Source organism: Astatotilapia calliptera, chromosome 16 (assembly GCF_900246225.1).
Source record: "Astatotilapia calliptera chromosome 16, fAstCal1.2, whole genome shotgun sequence".
Lineage (NCBI taxonomy): Eukaryota > Metazoa > Chordata > Actinopteri > Cichliformes > Cichlidae > Astatotilapia > Astatotilapia calliptera.
In genome coordinates, this window is record NC_039317.1 from 5,827,159 (window position 1) to 5,847,800 (window position 20,642).

Here is a 20,642-nt window from a genome sequence, read left to right on the forward strand (position 1 = left end):
ATCCAGCACCATTGACTACAACAGCCAGAATGTACAACAGGGAGAAAAACAGATGCAAGATACCAGACTGATATTGTCTCAGCAGTGAAAGGACCTTATGTATCTTTCTTTTTCCCCTGTGGATCTCATTATAGCAACTGAGACATGTGACCACTACAATCCAGCTCTAGAGTTCATGACTTGTATGCCTTGTTAGTGTCACAGTTCTGGGTCAGTATTGACCCAGCATTCTGAGTTCTGGTCTATTTTTGTATGAACGTTTTGTTTCTCTGGTGTTTTGTTGATGATGATGATTATTATTGTTTGAGTTCTATGTGTTATATTCGGTATGCCTGCTTATGAGTCTGCGTCTGTGTCTCTGTCTGTCGTGTGCTTCCTGTTTTATTTTGTAGGTCTGTGTCCTATGTCAGTGCCTTCAGCTTTGTGCTCTCCCTGTCTCATCAGTGTAATCAGCGTCAGCCGTGTCTCCCAGCTGTTTCCTCTTCGCTCCGTTCACCTCTTGTGTCTGTGTCTTCCCCTACTCGGTGTCGCGTCATTAATGTCTTCTGCCCTCACTCCCTGTGTGTTCTGTTTGCCTTCATGCCAGTCTAGTCGTTTTCCAGTATAGTTCGTTTTCTGTTCGGTAACCCCTGCAATAAAGCTGTTTATTCAGAATTCACTTTCACTTCCGTGAGTCCTGCATTTTGGGTCCTTCCTCTCTGCCTGCCTGCACACAGCCGAAACATGACAGAACGACGCGACCACAACCTGGACCCAGCGGGCTCGTCCCGGGAGTGTGATATCTCCCGCATTCAATGTCTGGTTAAGCGGATTTCCCACACAATGGACGCTAAGGTGATGGCGATCAGGATTAACGCTATCAAGGTGATCCTGGAGGGGAATCCTCATCTGCATCAGCTCAGAGGATATACATGGGCTTGATGGACCAGCTGCATGAAGCTCATGAGGTGTTACAAGCTCGGGAGCTTGCAGCCTTTGCCCGCGCCTAGTATTCGTCGCCGAAGCCGAACACTGGATACACCGCCTTTATGTCAAAGCAGAAAAATGTGAATTTCGCTCATCATCTATTACCTTCCTAGGTTACATTCTCACCCCTCTGTGAGAATGTAACCTAGGAAGTGGAGACTGAAAAGGTAAAGATTAAGATAGTGGTGGAATGGCCAACCCCCTCCTCCCACCACCTTCTCGGGTTCATCTGAAACTGCAGCCAGTTAACAACACCCCTTAAAAAAGTAATCTCCACAAAAACTCCCTTCCTCTGATCTTCAGAACCTGAAGCCACATTTTCCAACCTTAAAGAAGTTTTTACTTCAGCGACAATCCTTGTCTATCCAAATACCAAGTTGCAGTTCATTTTGGGGGTGGTTGTATGTTATCCGGGGCTGGGGGCAGTCCTCCTGCAATGCTCTGGTCTTCAAGGTAAGCTGCAACCCTGCGCCACCTTCTCTCACCATGTAACCCTAATGAAGCAGTCAGTGACTTTTTTGCATTCAGCCCAAAGGTAAACAAATTGTGGCATACCTTTTATCCTTCCAAGTAGCCGAAAGTAGGGTTTCTGTGTTGATCAGCTAGGCGTTTATTCTGTTCCTAAGTATGCAGGAGAGCTGCTCGTGTTGACCTCTATACTTGACGACACCTACGTGAGAGGAGGTGAGAATGTTATGATCGTACTCTATCCAAGGTAGTTGCTCACTCCAGATGACCTGATTGGAGGCTGAGAGTGGCCTTTAGTTCTGGGTTGGCGTGCTCAGTTTGTCCAAACTATGGATGAAAACTGCATGTGGTGAGTGGTTGAGCCATCTCTAGATCTGTGAGGAGTTTGGATAAGGCTAGAAAGTGGGCAGCTTTTGAGAAACAATCTATGATTGTTGGTATGACTGTGTTACCTGCCGATGGAGGAAGTCCTGTAATGAAGTCGAGGGCGCCAGGGATTGATAAATGTTGGAGCAGACCAGAAGGTGACTTATTCACCAGTTTGTTTTTGGTGCAGGCGGAGCAGGTGGTCACATACTCCCCAGTGTCCTTAGGCAGAGGGGGCCACCAGAAGAAATGTTGGAGGAAGGTTTTGGTGTGATGGACCCCGGGGTGACAGATAAGCTTGGCAGTGTGCGCCCAATTCACCACCTGGGAATGGATGGAAGTGGGAACAAAGAGGTGTTGGGCGGCCTGGTCCCGGGATCTGCTTCCATTCACTGTCCTTCACGGACCACCAAGATCTAGAAACTGGAGAGGAGGAATAGCCGAATGATGCTGGCAGCCCCGTTATATATTTTTCCATGGCCTCCCTTTCGGGTTGCGACAAATTGCATGATCTGCTGGATAGAAGCAGCCCCCCGTAGAGGAGGTCGTAAGGTCTGAGCGGAGGTAGCGACAGCACTCTACCTTTTCTAAATACCTCTGCCATGTCATGGTAGACTGCAGGTACTATGTAACAGATCAGGCTTTTTGGGGAGTGAGACTTATTTCCGGCAGTGAGACTTGGCTGTGGGACTTGGCAGACTTAAGGCATCTCAAGTGACATTCCCCTCCCGGACGATCTGATATCCTCGTGTTGGTGTTGTTCATCATCATAAATAATGTTGTTCCAGGTTCAACATTGCAAGTGACCAATCACCTTCTCCTGACGTCATCCGCGACCTCGAAAAAAATAAACGCCTTCAAAAAATTTACTTCACTTGCGAGAAGAGAAACCACCTCTGCAAGGACAGTATGTATAATGCTTACCGTTTATTAAAGAAAAGTATCCTGAAATGCAAAGATTTCAAGTTCCTGGATCGGTGGACAGAAGCGGTTTCTCTTCTGTGTGCGTGGCCTGGATTGATTACAAGAAGGCCTATGACTCAATGCCCCACAGCTGGATACTGGAATGCCTAGAATTGTACAAGATCAACGGGACCCTAAGAGCCTTCATCAGGAACTCAATGGGGATGTGGCGTACAACACTAGAGCCCAACTCCAAGCCCATAGCACAAGTTACCATCAAGTGCGGGATCTACCAAGGAGATGCTCTGTCCCCACTGCTGTTCTGCGTAGGCCTGAACCCCCTCAGTGAGATCATTAACAAGACTGGCTACTGTGAGATTATTCTGTTATTATATGTTACCTTATATATGTAATCAAAGTAATTGAATTAGAATACTGCTGTAGATCATATTATACCCTTTAATATAGAGTGTGTGATCTGTATGTAGTTTAGTTCTCATTATACTTTTGAGTTAAAAGAACATTTTCACTTATTAGTTTATTAGATAAGTGTGCATCACTCTGTATCCTTGATCTTCTGTGAATGTCTCATACTGTGTTCTTGACATGTTTTATTGCTGAATCATAAACAGAAGGAGACTTTGTGTCTAGAGCAGAGGAGCAATGAGCCAAGGTCATAACTTAGGCGCCGTAAGGGAGAAAGAATGTGAATGTTTGGGCTTTTACGACTAGGTGGGGGCCACTAGCGGCTATAAGAAGCTGAGTAACACGTCACCATTTCGAGACTGCTGTGACCCTCTTCATGCATGTCTCCCCATCATGATGGTTCTAAATGCTCTTTGTGTTGAATTGTATGGAAATAAATGATTGTTGATTGAGCATTTATACACCGAGTATTGTCCTTCCTTCAGCCCAAAGATCAAAAGAATTGGGAGATTTCAACACTACGGATACCGACTACGGAACGGAGCAGTTGTCAGCCACCTCCTGTACATGGATGACATCAAGCTGTATGCCAAGAGTGAACGAGACATCGATTCACTGATCCACACTACCAGGCTATACAGCAATGACATTGGAATGTCGTTCGGACTGGAGAAGTGTAGTCAGATGGTAACAAAGAGAGGGAAGGTAGTCAGAACTGAGGGGATTGAACTACCAGAAGGCAACATTGCAGACATAGAGGACAGTTACAAGTACCTGGGGATCCCGCAGGCGAATGGGAACCATGAAGAGGCCGCTAGAAAAGCTGCAACCACCAAGTACTGCAGAGGGTCAGGCAAGTCCTGAGGAGTCAGCTGAATGGTAAGAACAAGATCCGGGCCATCAACACGTACGCCCTGCCCGTGATCAGGTACCCTGCTGGGGTAATAGGCTGGCCAAAGGAGGAGATAGAAGCCACTGACATAAAGACAAGAAAGCTCCTTACCATGCATGGAGGATTTCACCCCAAGTCCAGTACCCTGAGGGTGTATGCTAAGCGGAAGGAAGGGGGCCGGGGACTGGTGAGTGTCAGCACCACAGTCCAGGATGAGACAACGAACATCCAAGAATACATTGGGAAGATGGCCCCAACTGACCGAGTGCTCAGTTAATACCTCAGGCAGCAGAAACCCAAGAAAGAGGAGGGAGACGAGGAACCATCATGGAAGGACAGGCCCCTGCACGGTATGTACCACCGGCAGATAGAGGAGGTGGCTGATATCCAGAAAACCTACCAGTGGCTGGACAAAGCTGGACTGAAAGACAGCACAGAGGCACTAATCATGGCAGCACAAGAACAAGTTCTGAGTACAAGATCCATAGAGGCTGGGGTCTATCACACCAGGCAAGACCCCAGGTGCAGGCTGTGTAAAGATGCCCCAGAGATAATCCAGCACATAACAGCAGGGTGCAAGATGCTAGCAGGCAAGGCATACATGGAACGCCATAACCAAGTGGCCGGCATAGTGTACAGGAACATCTGTGCCGAGTATAACCTGGAAGTCCCGAGGTCAAAATGGGAGATGCCCCCAAGGGTGGTGGAGAATGACCGAGCTAAGATCCTGTGGGACTTCCAGATACAGACGGACAAAATGGTGGTGGCTAACCAACCGGACATAGTGGTGGTAGACAAACAGAAGAAGACGGCCGTAGTGATCGATGTAGCGGTTCCGAATAACAGCAATATCAGGAAGAAGGAACACGAGAAGCTGGAGAAATACCAAGGGCTCAGAGAAGAGCTCGAGAGGATGTGGAGGGTGAAGGTAACGGTGGTCCCAGTGGTAATTGGAGCACTAGGTGCGGTGACTCCCAAGCTAGGCGAGTGGCTCCAGCAGATCCCGGGAATAACATCGGAGATCTCTGTCCAGAAGAGCGCAGTCCTGGGAACAGCTAAGATACTGTGCAGGACCCTCAAGCTCCCAGGCCTCTGGTAGAGGACCCGAGCTTAAAGGATAAACCGCCCGCAGGGGTGTGCTGGGTGGTTTTTTTTTTTCTATTACATATTGTCATGATCCAAGCAGCCAGGAACACACAGACACAAATGTAATCTTCAAAAATGGGTTTATTATACCCCCAAAAAGGACAAGATGATTACAAAAATTCAAAATAACAAAAAATAAAATTTTTAAGAACCAAGTGGGCCCATAAAAGAGGTTAACTTAACAGACCGCTACTCAAAAATCACTTAACAAAAACATAACTCAACAAACTGACCTGCCCAAATGAGAAACAGCTCCAGTTATATAGCAAATGAATAAACCATTATATACACCAAAGGTGAAAACTAAAGAGATAACAGATAACCATCATTCAAGAAGAACCCCATTCCCCCTGCATGATCACAATAGATGGTCCAGTCCACTTTATTGGCTTCTGCATTTAACCCTTTAGAGCCGATCGGAGCGGGCACGCTCTGTTTTGCGTAACTATTTTTAAATCCCGGTAGCACTGCAACCACGTAAGCTAGCGCAAAAATTTTTTTTGCATATGAAACCGGAGGAGTTGTACTTACATCTAATGCCATCAGCTTGTCCTAGGTCACGGTTTCCTTCCACATAAAGCTTTGCAAAAACTGCATAAAAAGCGCTTGCAGGAACAAAAACATAATATTCCAGAAACACGCTTTGCCGATCCGATCAGCTGTTCATAACACTTCCTACGTTGGAATAAATGTCAGCGCGAACTTTTGCATTTCCGCCATTACCTGCCCGAAACCGGAAGTGACGTCATTTTCGCGGAAATGTACTCTTTTTTACCATCAGGGCCTCAGGGCCTATACTGGTCTTTTTAAAAGTTATCTTTGACTTTATGACTTTCTGTGTCGTTTCTGGGATGCTTAGGACTCATATTGCACTGCTGGAAATAGTTTATTTTGATGCATATGCTGCTTTTTTGCAAATTTGCAGTATAATATTTATTTTCGTTTTTCCTGCAGTATATAAAAATTGGTGTATTTCAAAAATAAAACTATGAAGACACTCAAAATAAATTTCCTGTGGTGGGAAACTATTTTGAGCAACTTTTTTGTATTTACAGTTTTGAGGGATAAACCTCTTAAATTTCTCTAACTACAAATATATGTTAAAAAAGCAAAAACGATTTTCAATTTTTTTGTAGTTTATTGCACTTTTTTGCAATTTATGTAATTACTATACACTTAATGAATACATATTATTAAAATCTGGGCTATAATGGTTGTATTGATGTACAGCAACTTGAAATGCTCCCAAAAATGGCTCCACAGCATGTAAAAATATAATATAAGCTCTGGCGGACTTGGTTCTATGGTAGGTCTTAAAGGGTTAAACCAGCTCCACCCTCAGCCTCCTCTTTCAGCCAAACTAGGAAGGACTGGAGCGGAGGTCAGGTAACTCAGAAAGAGCAGAAATATAATCAATATAACATACCTATATAAAATAACAAACAATGCAAAGCAAAGTCTATGCCACCATTTGGGCTATAGTTTAGTGCTGTCATGCATTACAGGTAACCTCAAAATATCAAATTAGTTAACTTATGATCACAGAAACTTTAAAGCATAACGTAAACATAAGACAAAAGACCAAATGAATATTACCTAAGTGTCTCAGTTGTGTGGTTGCATGCACCCATCACACACTCCCCCCCTTCAGCAGTGAGCTGGAACAGCGAGAGAGATAGTCCGCTGTGCAGTTGTTCCTGCCTGCGATATGCTGAATGGTAAAACGGAATGGCTGCATCGCAAGGTACCATCTGGTAATTCGTCCATTCGAATCCTTCATTTTCTCCAACCACTGGAGCGCCTTGTGGTCAGTTTCCAGTGTAAATTCCCGGCCTAGGAGGTAATACTTGAGGGAATCAAGTGCCCACTTGATTGCTAAAGCCTCCTTTTCCACCGTCGAGTATCTCGTCTCTCTTGGGAACATTTTACGGCTAATGAAAGCCACTGGGTGTCACTCATTGGGCGGTCCCTGTAGAAGAACAGCCCCCAGACCCCTGTCAGAAGCATCAGTTTGAAGAATAAAAGGTTTCTCAAAATCTGGGGTATACAAGACTGGAGTCTTACTGAGGGATGCATCCATCACACATATATTACATGCTGTTGAAATCTCCCAATTCTTTGAAACTTTGGGCTGAAGGAAGGACAATACTCGGTGTATTTATGCTCAATCAACAATCATTTATTTCCATACAATTCAACACTTAAGAGCATAAGGACCATCATGATGGGGAGACCTGCCTGCAGAGGGTCACAGCAAGTCTCAAAATGGTGACGGGTTACACAGCCTTTTATACCTCCTAGCGGCCCCCATCTAGTCGTAAAAGCCAAAACATCACATTCTTTCTCTGTTACAGCGCCTAAGTTATGACCTCGGCAGTTGTTTCTCTGCTTTCTGTAAGGTGGGGGTGTGGAATGTGGTCTGTCTATCTCCCCTGTCTTAGACACAGAGTCTCCTGCTTACAACCTTCTCTTCATGATTCAACAATTAAGCATGTAATACATTCACAGCAGATCAAGGATACAGAGTGATGCACACTTATCTAATAAACTAATAAGTGAATATGTTCTTTTAACTCAAAAGTATAATGAGAACTAAACTACATACAGATCACACACTCTATATTAAAGGGTATAATATGATCTACAGCAGTATCATACTTCAACTACTTTGATTACATATATAAGGTAACATATGATAACAGAATAATATCACAATGCATAGGTTATTACAGCTTAGTATGAGTAAGGAAATATGATGTCCATATACAGGAAAAAGGGTTATATAAAACATCTTGTTTGAACAGTACATGGTATACACTTAAAAACACACAATAAGAGAACTTTATCTGAATGTAATATAGATATAAGAAACTACTTATATACTGTTTAAGATTTAGATGATTTTTAATTATGGTAATAATAAAATAGTAATATTACTATTACAATACAATACAATAACTAATCTATAAAATTTGCATTAGTCAGTAACCAAAGTCAAATAAGATTATAATACACATTTTTAGTATGGCTACGATAACTTGAAAATTAGCTAATTATAATTTTTAACATGTAAATTATCTGCTGTACAAGGAAATGTCTAGACTGTAGAGAAGTCAGGCCTTTGAACTTGAATCACAAAGGAAATGACCGCACTTCCAACATCCGTTTTGACACATAAGACGCGATGACAAAACAACCTTCTGAGGTGTTGAGAGATTTCTTTCATTTTCAGTCCATATACAATTGGATTAAAGAGAGGATGATACAAAACCACTTGTAAAGTCATTATGAAACGTGTATTTTGAGATAAATCAATTTCCAGTCGAGCTATAATTATATCATACGAACATAAACATGTGAAGCTGATCAAAACGAGCAGGTGAGGTAAACAGGTCTGTGCAGCTTTTTTCCTGACCTCTCTGCAGCTTCGATAGCATATTATAAATATTTTTGTGTATGTAAACATTATGAAAAGCAAAGGAAGAAATACAGTGTTAAACAGAATAAACACACCATACATTAAGTAGTATGTTTTGGGGGTTGCACAATAAAGCTTGGAAATTGCATTGTTACAAAAAATTCCATTCAAAGTGAAACTGCAGATTTGTGAGTTGTTGCTGAATACAGCAGATGGCACAAGCTGACAAGCAGGCAGAAGCCAAGCTAAAACTAACAAAACTGTGACAGTTGTTTTTCTCATAATAGTATGATATTGCAAAGGTTTAGATATGGACACATACCTGTCATATGCCATGGATGCCAAGAGAAAGAACTCTGAACCAGTTAAAGAGTAATAAATAATTCCCTGAAACCTGCATAGTGAGTGAGTTGTAATCTGCCTCTCAGATAAAAAGTCCATTAATAGTTTGGGGTAGATATTTGTACTGAACACAACAGAGTTGAGCAACAAAGCTGCAATGAAAACATACATAGGCTCATGGAGGCTTTTCTTAATCCAGATGAGGCAAACTATGGTTGAATTACTGCAGAGTATTAGAATATAAGCAGTAAACATAATAGCAAAATACAGAAATTTGTATTTTTCCAATTCAACGTGCCCACCAAAAGTTATATATGTCACATTAAATTCATCATGCATTTGCTCCATGAAACTAAATGTCAAATAAAGCAAACTAAATAAAAAAGTCAAAATATCACCTCCCCACCCAAAAACAGAGCCAGTGAAAACCTTTTACGACTTCAACAATTGAGATTGTTATATTTTACATTTGACTAACTTCAATCATTCAGTGATAGAATTAAAAATGCAACAGTCAGACTGTACAACAGGGAGAACAAATGAGATGAAATCAGCATTTCATACAAATGTAAGATACCAGACTATGAGAACCACTGTTGTTTCAGGACTGAGAAAGTGAATTATTACAGTAAGTGGAACGACCTTATGATTTCTTTTTTTTCTCTGTGGATCTCATTACATCAACTGAGCTACTAGCTCATGTGACCATTTCCATGCAACCCTAGAGGCCATAACCTGAAGGCCTTGTTAGTACAAATGTTCTCTTAACATTTTACTTTCTTAGTTGGCCTAGCATTTGGATCTATTAGAGCTTCAACTCTTGTACGTTTTCCACAAGTGTTTATGGGAATTATTTGCCCTTCATGCAGAAGCCTATTGTTGAGGTCAGACACTAATGTTGGACAAGAAGGCCTTGCAGAAATGGCAAATTTGGATAGCATAAAATTGTCCAAATGTCTTAGTATTCTGAAAAAGTAAGAGTTCCTTTCAATTAAACTATGTGTTTGCTGAAACCCTGCAAAGTATTACAGAATTCTTTTCTTCATAACGGAGTCGCAATACTTTTAGTAATATTATTTTAATAAATACGTCTTTCTATATCTAACAGGTTAGATTGCACACAATATGTGGATTTATATGGTGGACATATTTGGAATAAATCAGCAATTCTCTGGATAAATTCCATGACCTCCTGAATTTATGAACATTATGCTATGTTTCTGTTCTGTGTGCTTTGTAAATTCACATTTTTTTCTTGCAATTGTATTACTATTCTTTCATATACTGTACATAGTAAGATATAATACAAAGCGATATTTATAATTATGTTTATATTCATACTTTTTTCTTTGTCTTTATGTTATTTTTAATAGTTGTGCTTTATTAGGCTGTTTTTATAATATTTTATTTTGGCCTCACACTACCTGCTCTATTTCATATTTCTGGCCCTTTTGTTTTTCTATTTCGGAAGCACTTGTGGTTACACTTCCCTTCAGTGTTTTATTTATCTTTCAGTTATTAACAATACAATTCTTGACCCCTGACTTTTGTTTTTGTTCTTCATGTAATTAAGAGCAGGCACAGTGTTATGGTCCGGGGTCGCCTTTACCCGCCCCTGTTGCTTGTCTTGTGTTTCTATGGTGTATTGATAGTCATGTGCTTTTGTGCTGAGGTGTTTTTTCTGTTATCAAACTGTTCTCCCACTAGGAGCTCAGTCTGAGTGGAGTTTTTTTTTCTCCTCCTCTTACCTCATGTAGTGTATTTTCGTTGTTTTTTCCTATCAGCCTACCTTTCTGACATGTCTGCCCAATGTGATGTTTGTGTAAAGTTGGTCAGAAGGTTCCTTTGTAAGTGCGCATGCGCCATTAGCGTGCTGCCTGCTGTAACCCTAATTTCCCTCGGGATGAATAAAGTATTCTGATTCTGATTCTGATTTTGATCTCTAGGTTGTGTTTGGTCTGCACTTTGAGTTCACGTCTGTCTCCCGAGTCTGCACTTTGGGTCCTTTTCCTGCCTGCAAACAGCCGTTTCATAATACTTTGTTTGTGTCCCTGAATTTGTGTTGTAAAATAGTCTGTGAGTTTCCTGTTTTACTTTGAAGGTTTGTGTCTCGTTGTGTCTAACTAGGTTCAGCTGTGTTCCCCTCTGGTGTGTCATTCCCTCGTTACCTTGCGTGTATTTGTCGTGTGTGTCTTCCTGTGTTCCTTGATGGTTTGTGTGATATCATAAGACTAAGGAACCACGGAGACCATGTTTAGCTCACAGTTACTTCTTTATTAATAAGAGAACCGGGACATGCGCCCCACAGAGTGAAAGCTCTCCAACAACTGTTGCCCCCTGGTGGACAAATCCCTGCCACAACATAACATTCCTCCCCCCCTTAAACTGGAACTACTCTGTAGTTTTAATCACTACAGAAAATACCCATAAACAAAAACTTCACCTTTATAAAAATGCAACAACCCCGTCCCCAGCCTTTATTTAAATTTCACTCCGTAATAATGAACCTTTAGTCCAACAGTCTTAGGTTAACCTATAACAGTTCACCGTAATCACGGCACAAAGTCTCTCAGGTGCTCCGGCGGTCTCTTGGTTCTTTGCGATCGCCGTAACCCAGTGGCAGGTGATTCCAGTGAATCACTACTCTCCATATGTGGCTTCACCACTGGTGTAACTTGCACCTCCATGTGTCTCTCATCCTCGTCTCCTGTCTCAGCGCTGATGTTTGGGGCTGCCTTTGGGGGCTCGCCTGGGTGGCCTTCAGGCATTCCTGCTGCCAGGCACAGCTCCAGGCGGGCAAACAGCTGATTGACGTGACGCCTCACCACTGTCCCATTGCCCAGCATCACCAAGAAGGAAACAGGCCCCGTCATCTCCTGTATAAGTCCTGGTATCCATTTGGGTCCTCTGCCATAGTTTTTGGTATATACTGTGTCTCCAATAACAAACATGCGCACCTTGGCATGTCTATCATGATACAGTCTTTGGCTATCTTGTTTTGCTGTCACTTTCTGTTTCAAGTCAGGGTGTATGAGATCAAGAGTACACCTCAACTTCCGGCCCATCATCAACTCAGCGGGAGACTTCCCTGTTGTGGACTGTGATGTGATTCTGTAACTAAACAGAGCCCTGTTTAACTTGGTTGTCTGTGTGTCTCCAGTACTCTTTTTCATGAGTTCTTTGAACGTTTGCACTGCTCTTTCTGCTAACCTATTGGATGCTGGGTGATATGGAGCGGAGGTGACGTGAGTGATTCCGTTCTTTGCCATGAACTCTTTAGTTTGTGCCCTTACAAAACACTGGGCATTATCTGAGACCACCATCTCAGGAAGGCCGTGCGTGCTGAAACAGTTTCTCAGGCAGTCTATGGTTGCAGCTGCTGTAGCGGATGGAACTGGATACACATTTAACCATTTGGAGTGGGTGTCCACTATTACTAAGAACATTTTACCCAAAAATGGGCCTGCATAATCGATATGTATCCTTCTCCAGGGCTTTTCTGGCCACTCCCAGGGGTGTAGTGGTGCCTCTTCCGGCCTGTGTCTATGTTCTTGACATGTACTGCAGGACCTCACCTTGTCTTCAATGTCATTCTCCATATGCGGCCACCACATGTAGCTTCTGGCCAGGCCCTTCATGCGGCTCATTCCTGGGTGTGACTGATGTAGCTGTTCCAAAAGGGGGCGTCGACCTCGTTCTGGTATCACCACCCTCGCCCCCCACAGCACACACCCATCCTGCACACTCAGCTCCTGTTGTCTCTGTTTGTAGGGCAGAAAATTAGGATGCTGCGTAGTGGGCCATCCTCTCAAAGCATACTCACGCACTCTGGAGAGTATGGGATCTTTGGTTGTCCATCTTTGCAGCTGCTCAGATGTCATCACGCCCTCATGGTCCTGATCTACCATCAACACTTGGTCCTCAGCTGCCACCTCTTTAGGGAGGTTCTCTGGAAGAGGGAGACGACTCAGACCATCAGCATTACTGTTATTTTTGCCTTCTCTGTATTTAATGACATACTCATAGGCTCTTAATAACACCGCCCATTGCATGATCCTCTGTGACGCCATCTGAGGGACAGCCTTCAGCTCATGGATCAAACTTATCAATGGCTTATGATCTGTGATAATCATGAACTTCCTGCCGTACACGTACTTATGAAAATACTGTACACCAAATATTACAGCCAATCCTTCTTTATCCAGCTGTGAGTAGTTCTTTTCTGCTGCATTCAGGGTACGCGATGCAAACCCAGTGGGTTTTTCCTGACCATCTGGCATGCAGTGAGCTAGTACTGCTCCCACTCCATAGGGGGACGCATCGCAAGAAAGAATTAAATCCTTTTGCTCATCATAGTGTACCAATACACTGCTTGACTGCAACAGTTCCTTTGATTTGCAGAAAACCTTCTCCTGTGCTGGTCCCCAACACCATGGTTCCCCCTTTCTCAGAAGCTTGTGCAGTGGGGCCAACAGTGTGGACAAATTTGGCAAGAACTTATTATAGAAGTTCAACAACCCCAAATAAGCTTTGAGCTCTGTCACTGATTTTGGGGGTGGCGCCTCCTGCACTGCTTTCACTTTTGCTGGCACTGGATGTAAACCGGTCTTATCCACCCGATGTCCTAAAAATGTCACTTCCTTCTCCATGAATTGACATTTGCTCCTTTTTAAGCGCAGGCCCGCCTCCTCCAAGCGCTGCAGCACTCCATCCAGTGTTTGAAGATGTTCTTTGTCATTCTTTCCCATCAGGATGATGCCATCCAGATACACTGCGACATTGGTCAGACCTTGCAACACACTCTCCATGGTGCGCTGAAAAATGGCAGGACTTGAACTCACACCAAATGGCAACCTGGTGTATGTAAACAAACCCCTGTGTGTGTTCACTGTGACATACTTTCTAGATTCCTTATCAAGTAGAACCTGTTGATATGCGTGACTCATATCTAACTTGGTGTATTTTTCTCCTCCCGCCAGCCCCGCTATGGGGTATTGTTCTACAGGCGACACCTTGTTAACAGTCAGTTTGTAGTCACCACAAATTCTGGCGCTGGAGTCTGGGTAAAATGGGTGCGGCCCTCTCTGAGAATTTCACTGGTGGGATGATCTTCTCCTCCAACAGTCTCTCCAGTTCCTGCTCCACTTTCTTTTTCATAGCAAACGGAACTGATCGGGGCTTATAGAAGCACGGTTTGGCATCACTGGCTACATGTATCTTTGCTGCAAACCCCTTCAGCGTTCCCAACTCATCCTTAAACACTGTTTCATGTCTGGCCAGTATCCGCTGTAAGGCATCATCTCTGCCTTCTATCTTATGTACAGGTTGCCAGTCTAATTGGAGGGCCTTAATCCATCCCCGACCCATCAAACTAGTTCCAGCCCCTTCAACCACCACCACATCCAGTTTTTTTTTTACATTCTCTGAATTCCACCTGCACTTGGGCTGCTCCCCACACGGGTACCTTGTGGCCTCCATACGTTCTCAGTTTGATTCCACACTTGCTTACTTTGGGCGCATTACTGCCTTCAAAAAGTTTTTTAAATGACTCCTTCGACATGATAGTGTAACCACAGCCTGTGTCTACTTCAAATGTCACATTCTGTCCATTTACTTTTAGCTTCTGTCTGATGGGTTCTTCCCTTGGGATGCTAATCTCCTCATGCACATTATACATAGTCACACTTGCCTTTATGTGGTGGATTTCAGCTCCTTCTTCCTCACTCTCCACATTCTCCTCTTCCAAGAAATGGGCTTGTTTACCTTGTCTGCCACGCCCTCCTTTTTGTTGCATTTTCATTCGGCAGACCCTTTTTATGTGTCCCACCTTTCCACAGTTGTGGCATTTTTCTGAAACAAACCTGCAGTCCTTGGCCACATGATTTAGCCCTCCACATCTAGCACTTCCTGACAACCTGTTGTGACGTCGAGCCGCCGTCCTCCATCTTGTTCACCGCTCCTAATCCTTTAGTGAATCGCGACTGTTCCGTCATGCTTTTCAAATCCACAATGTCTCTGTTAGCAGCCTCCATTGCTTGAGCAAACTTCAGCGCCTTTTCAAATGTTAGCGAATCCTCTGCTAACAATCTGCGCTGTATTCTGTCATCGCTTATTCCACATACTAAACGATCCCGCAGCATCACCGTCAGGGAGTCTCCAAAGTTACAGTCCTGTGCGAGCTTCCTCAGCTCCGCTACATAATCGCCCACACTTTCCTCCGGCCTTCTATTTCATGTGTTAAACTTCCACCGCTGCACAATTTCACTCGGCTTAGGGTGAAAATGATTGTTCAACAATCCCACCAACTCAGCATAAGAACGATCCCCTGGCTTGACCGGACTGAGTAGGTTCCTAATCAGGGCATAGGTCTGTGCGCCCACGCAACTCAACAGTACCGCTCGCTTCTTCTCCTCCTCCTTAATATCATTCGCCACAACGAAGTAATCCAAAATCTCACAATATTCCTCCCAGGATTGCAGCTCGCTGTCGAACGGTACCACTTGCCAACCTCAGTTCATAAGTCACTTATCACGGTGTAACTTCACAGCAAAACCTGGCTTTTACCCTCTCCAACAACTGTTGCCCCCTGGTGGACAAATTCCTGCCACAACATAACAGTTTGTCTGTGTAACTCTGTGTCTCTCTGCTCTACACTCTCCGTGACGTTTTCCCGTGTTTGTACGATTTCAGGTTTGTTCTCTAGTTTTACAAAATTTAGGTTCTCACTTAGTTTTGTCCTTACTTCTGTTCATTTTCACTCACTGTAAATAAACTCACTCGCTTCACTGCCATTGTCTGCAACTTTGATCCTCCTTCACAACACCACATGACTGCTGCCCCAGCTGTGACACACAGGCTTAATCTGTGCACTCTGAGTTAAAAGATTAACTAAATATTATCTATAAAATGACACATTAGCAATTAGTTGGAACAAGATAACACATTTATTATGCCAGCCTATTTTCATATTAAAGCTATGTCAGGAAGATTGATCTGTAATTTTAAATAACGTGTGAATAACATTAAATTAGATTTTTGTACAGTTATAACCACATTACTTCAAACATAATTATTTGAATCTCCAGCACTACAAATAAAACAGTGAAACACAGTACTATATTATATGTGTATTATAAATACGTAGAAAATAGAAATGAATACCTCAATACTGCAAATATGAACACAATAACAAATTATTATTTTATGGTAAAAGTAACACAATAATATATTACACTATAACTGTAAGAATAATTTAACACAAGATTTTGAGTAAGATTTTTAGTATTAATGCAATCATTAATGACAACACAAGGCTTAAATCTGTGTTAGTTGTATACACATAATTTCACAATTTCAGATTTTTGAATTACATGAATCAAAACAGTGGTTTTGACACACTAGTTGAGTTTGCTTTGACACAACAACCTTTGGAGGTGTTTAGAAATTTCTTTCATCTTTAGTCCATAAATAATTGGATTGAAGAGAGGATTATATGTTATTATTTGGAGTGTCATTAAAAAACGCGCAGTTTTAGAAAAATCTGATTCCAGTCTAGCTATAATCATGTCATAAGTTATCAAACAGGAATAGTTGATTAAAACAAACAGGTGTGGTAAACAGGTCTGTGCAGCTTTTTTCTTGACTTCTCCAGAGCTCCGATAAACAGTTAAAATTATCTTGGTGTATGTAAAAATTATGAATAGCATTGGAAAAAGTCCGGTATTCAATAAAACAAATGCACCATATACAGAGAGAGCTCTTGACATCACACAGTAAAGCTGGATGAGTGAATTATTACAAAAAATGCCTTTCAAAGTAAAGTTACAGAGTTTGTTATTAATATTTAGTATGATCACAACTGCAACTTGACAAGCAGGCAAAAGCCAAGCTAATACAAGCAGAAAAACGACAGTTATTTTTCTCATTATTGTTGGATATTGCAGAGGTTTACATATAGACACATATCTGTCATAGGCCATGGCTGACAACAATAAGAACTCTGAGCAGCTTAAAGAGTAAAATATAAAAACTTGAAAGAGACAGACTTGATAAGATATGATCTGTTTTTCAGATAAGAAATCAGCCAAAAGCTTTGGATAAATATTAGTGCTGAAAAAAAGGGAATTTAATAACAAAGCTGCAATGAAAATATACATGGGCTCATGCAAGCTTTTATGAATAACAATGAGGTATATGATAGAGGTATTACAGCAAATTATTAGAATATATGCTGTGAACAGTATCATAAAATAGAGATATCTGTATTTCTGCACTTCCACATGTCCACCAAGAATTAGATATGTCATATTTAATCCAGGGTTCATTAAAAAAGTTATTTAAAAAATGTAACTAGGTAAGTATATAGTTTTATATAGTCAAACTGTATGAAAATAAATCTCCCTCAGAAGTTGCAAATAGCGAAAGTTAACAAGAACAGATCTTAATCATTCCTCTTTCCCTTCCTCTGAAATGCACTCGGTATGTATTCATCAGAATTCAGAAAGTGAAGTGTTAAACATTTTTACCATGGTTTTATGAGACTGCATAATCCTCAATGGAGCTTGTTAATAATTCATGACACTCCTAAAAACTCTGGAGGCTTCAAATCACAGGAAGGTTATTAGTATCGCAATGGGCCCAAAACGATATACAGCGGGGATGCAAAAGTTTGTGCAACCTTGTTAATAGTCATTATTTTCCTGTATAAATTGTTGGTTGTTACAATAAAATGTCAGTTAAATATATCATATAAGAGACACACAGTGTTATTTGAGAAGTGAAATGAAGTTTATTGGATTTACAGAAAGTGTGCAATAATTATTTGAACAAAATCAGGCAAGTGCATAAATTTGGGCACAACAAAAAAATAAATGAAATCAATATTTAGTAGATCCTCCTTTTACAGAAATTACAGCCTCTAAATGCTTCCTGTAGGTTCCAATGTATTGTGGTTGAAGGTATTTTGGATCATTCCTCTTTACAAAACATCTCTAGTTCATTCAGGTTTGATGGCCTCCGAGCATGGACAGCTCTCTTTAACTCACACCACAGATTTTCAATAATATTCAGGTCTGGGGACTGAGATGGCCATTCCAGAATGTTGTACTTGTTCCTCTGCATGAATGCCTTAGTGGATTTTGAGCAGTGTTTCGGGTCGTTGTCTTGTTGAAAGATCCAGCCCCGGCGCAGCTTCAGCTTTGTCACTGATTCCTGGACATTGGTCTCCAGAATCTGCTGAGTGGAATCTATATATCCCTCAATTTTGACAAGATTCCCAGTCCCTTCACTTGCCCCACAGCCCCACAGCATGATGGAACCACCACTATATTTTACTGTAGGTAGCAGGTGTTTTTCTTGGAATGCTGTGTTCTTTTTCCTCCATGCATAACGCCTCTTGTAATGCCCAAATAACTCAATTTTAGTTTCATCAGTCCACAGCATCCTATTCCAGAATGAAGCTGGCTTGTCCAAATGTTCTTTAGCAAACCTCAAGCGACTCTGTTTGTGCTGTGGGCAGAGAAAACTGAGCCTGTGGTCTTCCATTTTTTCAATATGTTCCTAACTGTGGATACAGACAGCTTAAATCTCTGAGACAGCTTCCTTTATCCTTACCCTAAACCATGATGGTGAACAATCTTTGTCTTCAGGTCATTTGAGAGTTGTTTTGAGACCCCCATGTTGCTACTCTTCAGAGAAAATTAAAAGAGGAGGGAAACGTACAATTAACCCCCTTAAATACTCACCAGTGTATGGGGTCAGGTGTCACTGAGCTCACCAAGCCAATTTGAGTTCCAATAATTAGTTCTAAAGGTTTTGAAATCAATAAAATGACAACAGTGGCCAAATTTATGCACCTGCCTGATTTTGTTTAAACAATTATTGCACACTTTCTGTAAATCCAATAAACTTCATTTCACTTCTCATATATCACTGTGTGTTTCTCCTATATGATACAGTATATTTAACTGACGTTTTTATTGTAACAACTGATGATTTATACAGGAAAATAATGACTATTAACAAGGTTGCCCAAACTTAGTGGATGTAGATGTTTTCCCATAACTGTCAAAAAATCTACAGAGGAGATGTTTTGATCTTGGGAAGGGGGGTGTTACGGCCCGTGGCCATAAGAAATCTGTGTCAGCTGCTGTGTTGTGTTCCTTTACTGTGTCACACAACTTGATTCTAACATTCCCCCCTACTGCAAATCATCAAACAAAATGTCAGCACATTGATTCTCCCTAGTTCCCAAGAATGGCGTCATGTTGGCTGCCCAAGTATCAGATCCACCAACAGCCTGATTAATCAACCTGACCAATAATGCTGTGGTACAAGGCACACAACAACAACTGCAAGTTACCAGAATAGCTGTAAAAGTAGATAAAAGAAACGATAATAGACACAATAAAACCCTTCCATTGCCCAAAGACAGAGATCATCCACTCCCCCAACAGATTATTGACTCCTGAGAGCTCATATAAGTTCTTCAGGCCTTCCATCGCTCTACACAGATCCATCAGGGGCTGTATTATTAGGAATAAAAGTGCAGCACATATCATCCAACTTCGCACCCACCCCCCCCCCCTTTTCCGCCAACAACATATCTAATGCCATTCGATTCTGCACAGTCATAAGAGAAGTGGGTCTTAATTGTTCCGCAAACCCTCCTACAGTGTCACGGATTAAATTTGTCAATCTAAGCATATTGTAGTGGACATAATGAATACGGTCCACATTCTTATTTGGAGTAATTGGGATAATTCCTGCAATCAAAGGCAAATTCTCAAATCCAATTGGGTCAGCCAGCTTCTAGTCGTCTGGCACTCCTCTAGGCACGCCAATACAGTTTAAATACGTTGGTGACCCCACAGAAAGGTCAAACAAGCTTGTCGAACGCTTCCTCAAAACATGACGTCTCGACATAGGTTGGGCAGTGCCGGGTTTACCCAGTCACACCCCCATTTCACCCACTAGAATTAATGGAGCCCCCAACTGCATTAGTGCACACAGGCCGGAGGTTCCCCTTGGAATTCTCACAAACAAGCGATATCCTCCACAGTAATAATACAAACCAGATCATGCACATGGACCAATATATGTGTCCTGATCCCGTGAGGCGGTCCCCCTGACTGGATAAACCTCCACACACCAATCAACTGGAATTTCAACGGCATCGAGCTTATAGCTGGAAGGTTCAGAAACAGTAAAGTTAAAACAGGTATAATTTGCTTTTCTCGGTGTGAATGGCCCTATTACAGTTTTATTATCAATTGGGGGAAACAGACTGGCTAATGTGGTGCAGATGCCCTTCGAAACCGCCTCCATAATTAATCTGAGCATACACTTAAATCCCCAACGGTCCTCCAGATAATGGGGTGCCGGTTCAGTAAACAAATGTGGTCTGGCCACCGCACAGGCCACACAATCAGACACATCTAACCACAAATTACTATCCCTATAGCCAGTAGCCATAGAGATCAGCTGTCTAAGTTTCATTTTGGTGTAATCCCTGTAAAATTCTCTACTAATTTTCTTACTTGGGTTGAGGACAAATTTTGTGGTGAACTTCTAAAATTCACCTTGACCACCCCATATGGACAATCCCCGATAACATCTACTCCTAACTAAAGTAAACCAGCCTATTGGCGATCCCCGTGGGTGGCGGAGCCATCCAGTTCCCCAACGACAAAGTCACTAAATTCTGAGGGGTCCTAA

The 20,642-nt window shown here is 42.1% G+C and overlaps 2 protein-coding genes and 1 pseudogene across 2 annotated transcripts; all 3 read right to left on the reverse strand.

Moving 5' to 3' along the window:
* Positions 1–8,264: 8,264 nt before the first annotated feature.
* LOC113007297 (olfactory receptor 13C2-like) lies at positions 8,265–9,275 on the reverse strand. Its single transcript, XM_026143714.1, has one exon. It carries the CDS (start codon positions 9,273–9,275, stop codon positions 8,265–8,267), a length of 1,011 nt encoding a protein of 336 aa, XP_025999499.1.
* A 2,204-nt stretch (positions 9,276–11,479) lies between these two features.
* Positions 11,480–14,405, reverse strand: LOC113007298 (uncharacterized protein K02A2.6-like; annotated as a pseudogene).
* Positions 14,406–16,324: 1,919 nt separating this feature from the next.
* Positions 16,325–17,251, reverse strand: LOC113008086 (olfactory receptor 6N2-like). Its single transcript, XM_026145240.1, has one exon. It carries the CDS (start codon positions 17,249–17,251, stop codon positions 16,325–16,327), a length of 927 nt encoding a protein of 308 aa, XP_026001025.1.
* Positions 17,252–20,642: the final 3,391 nt, after the last annotated feature.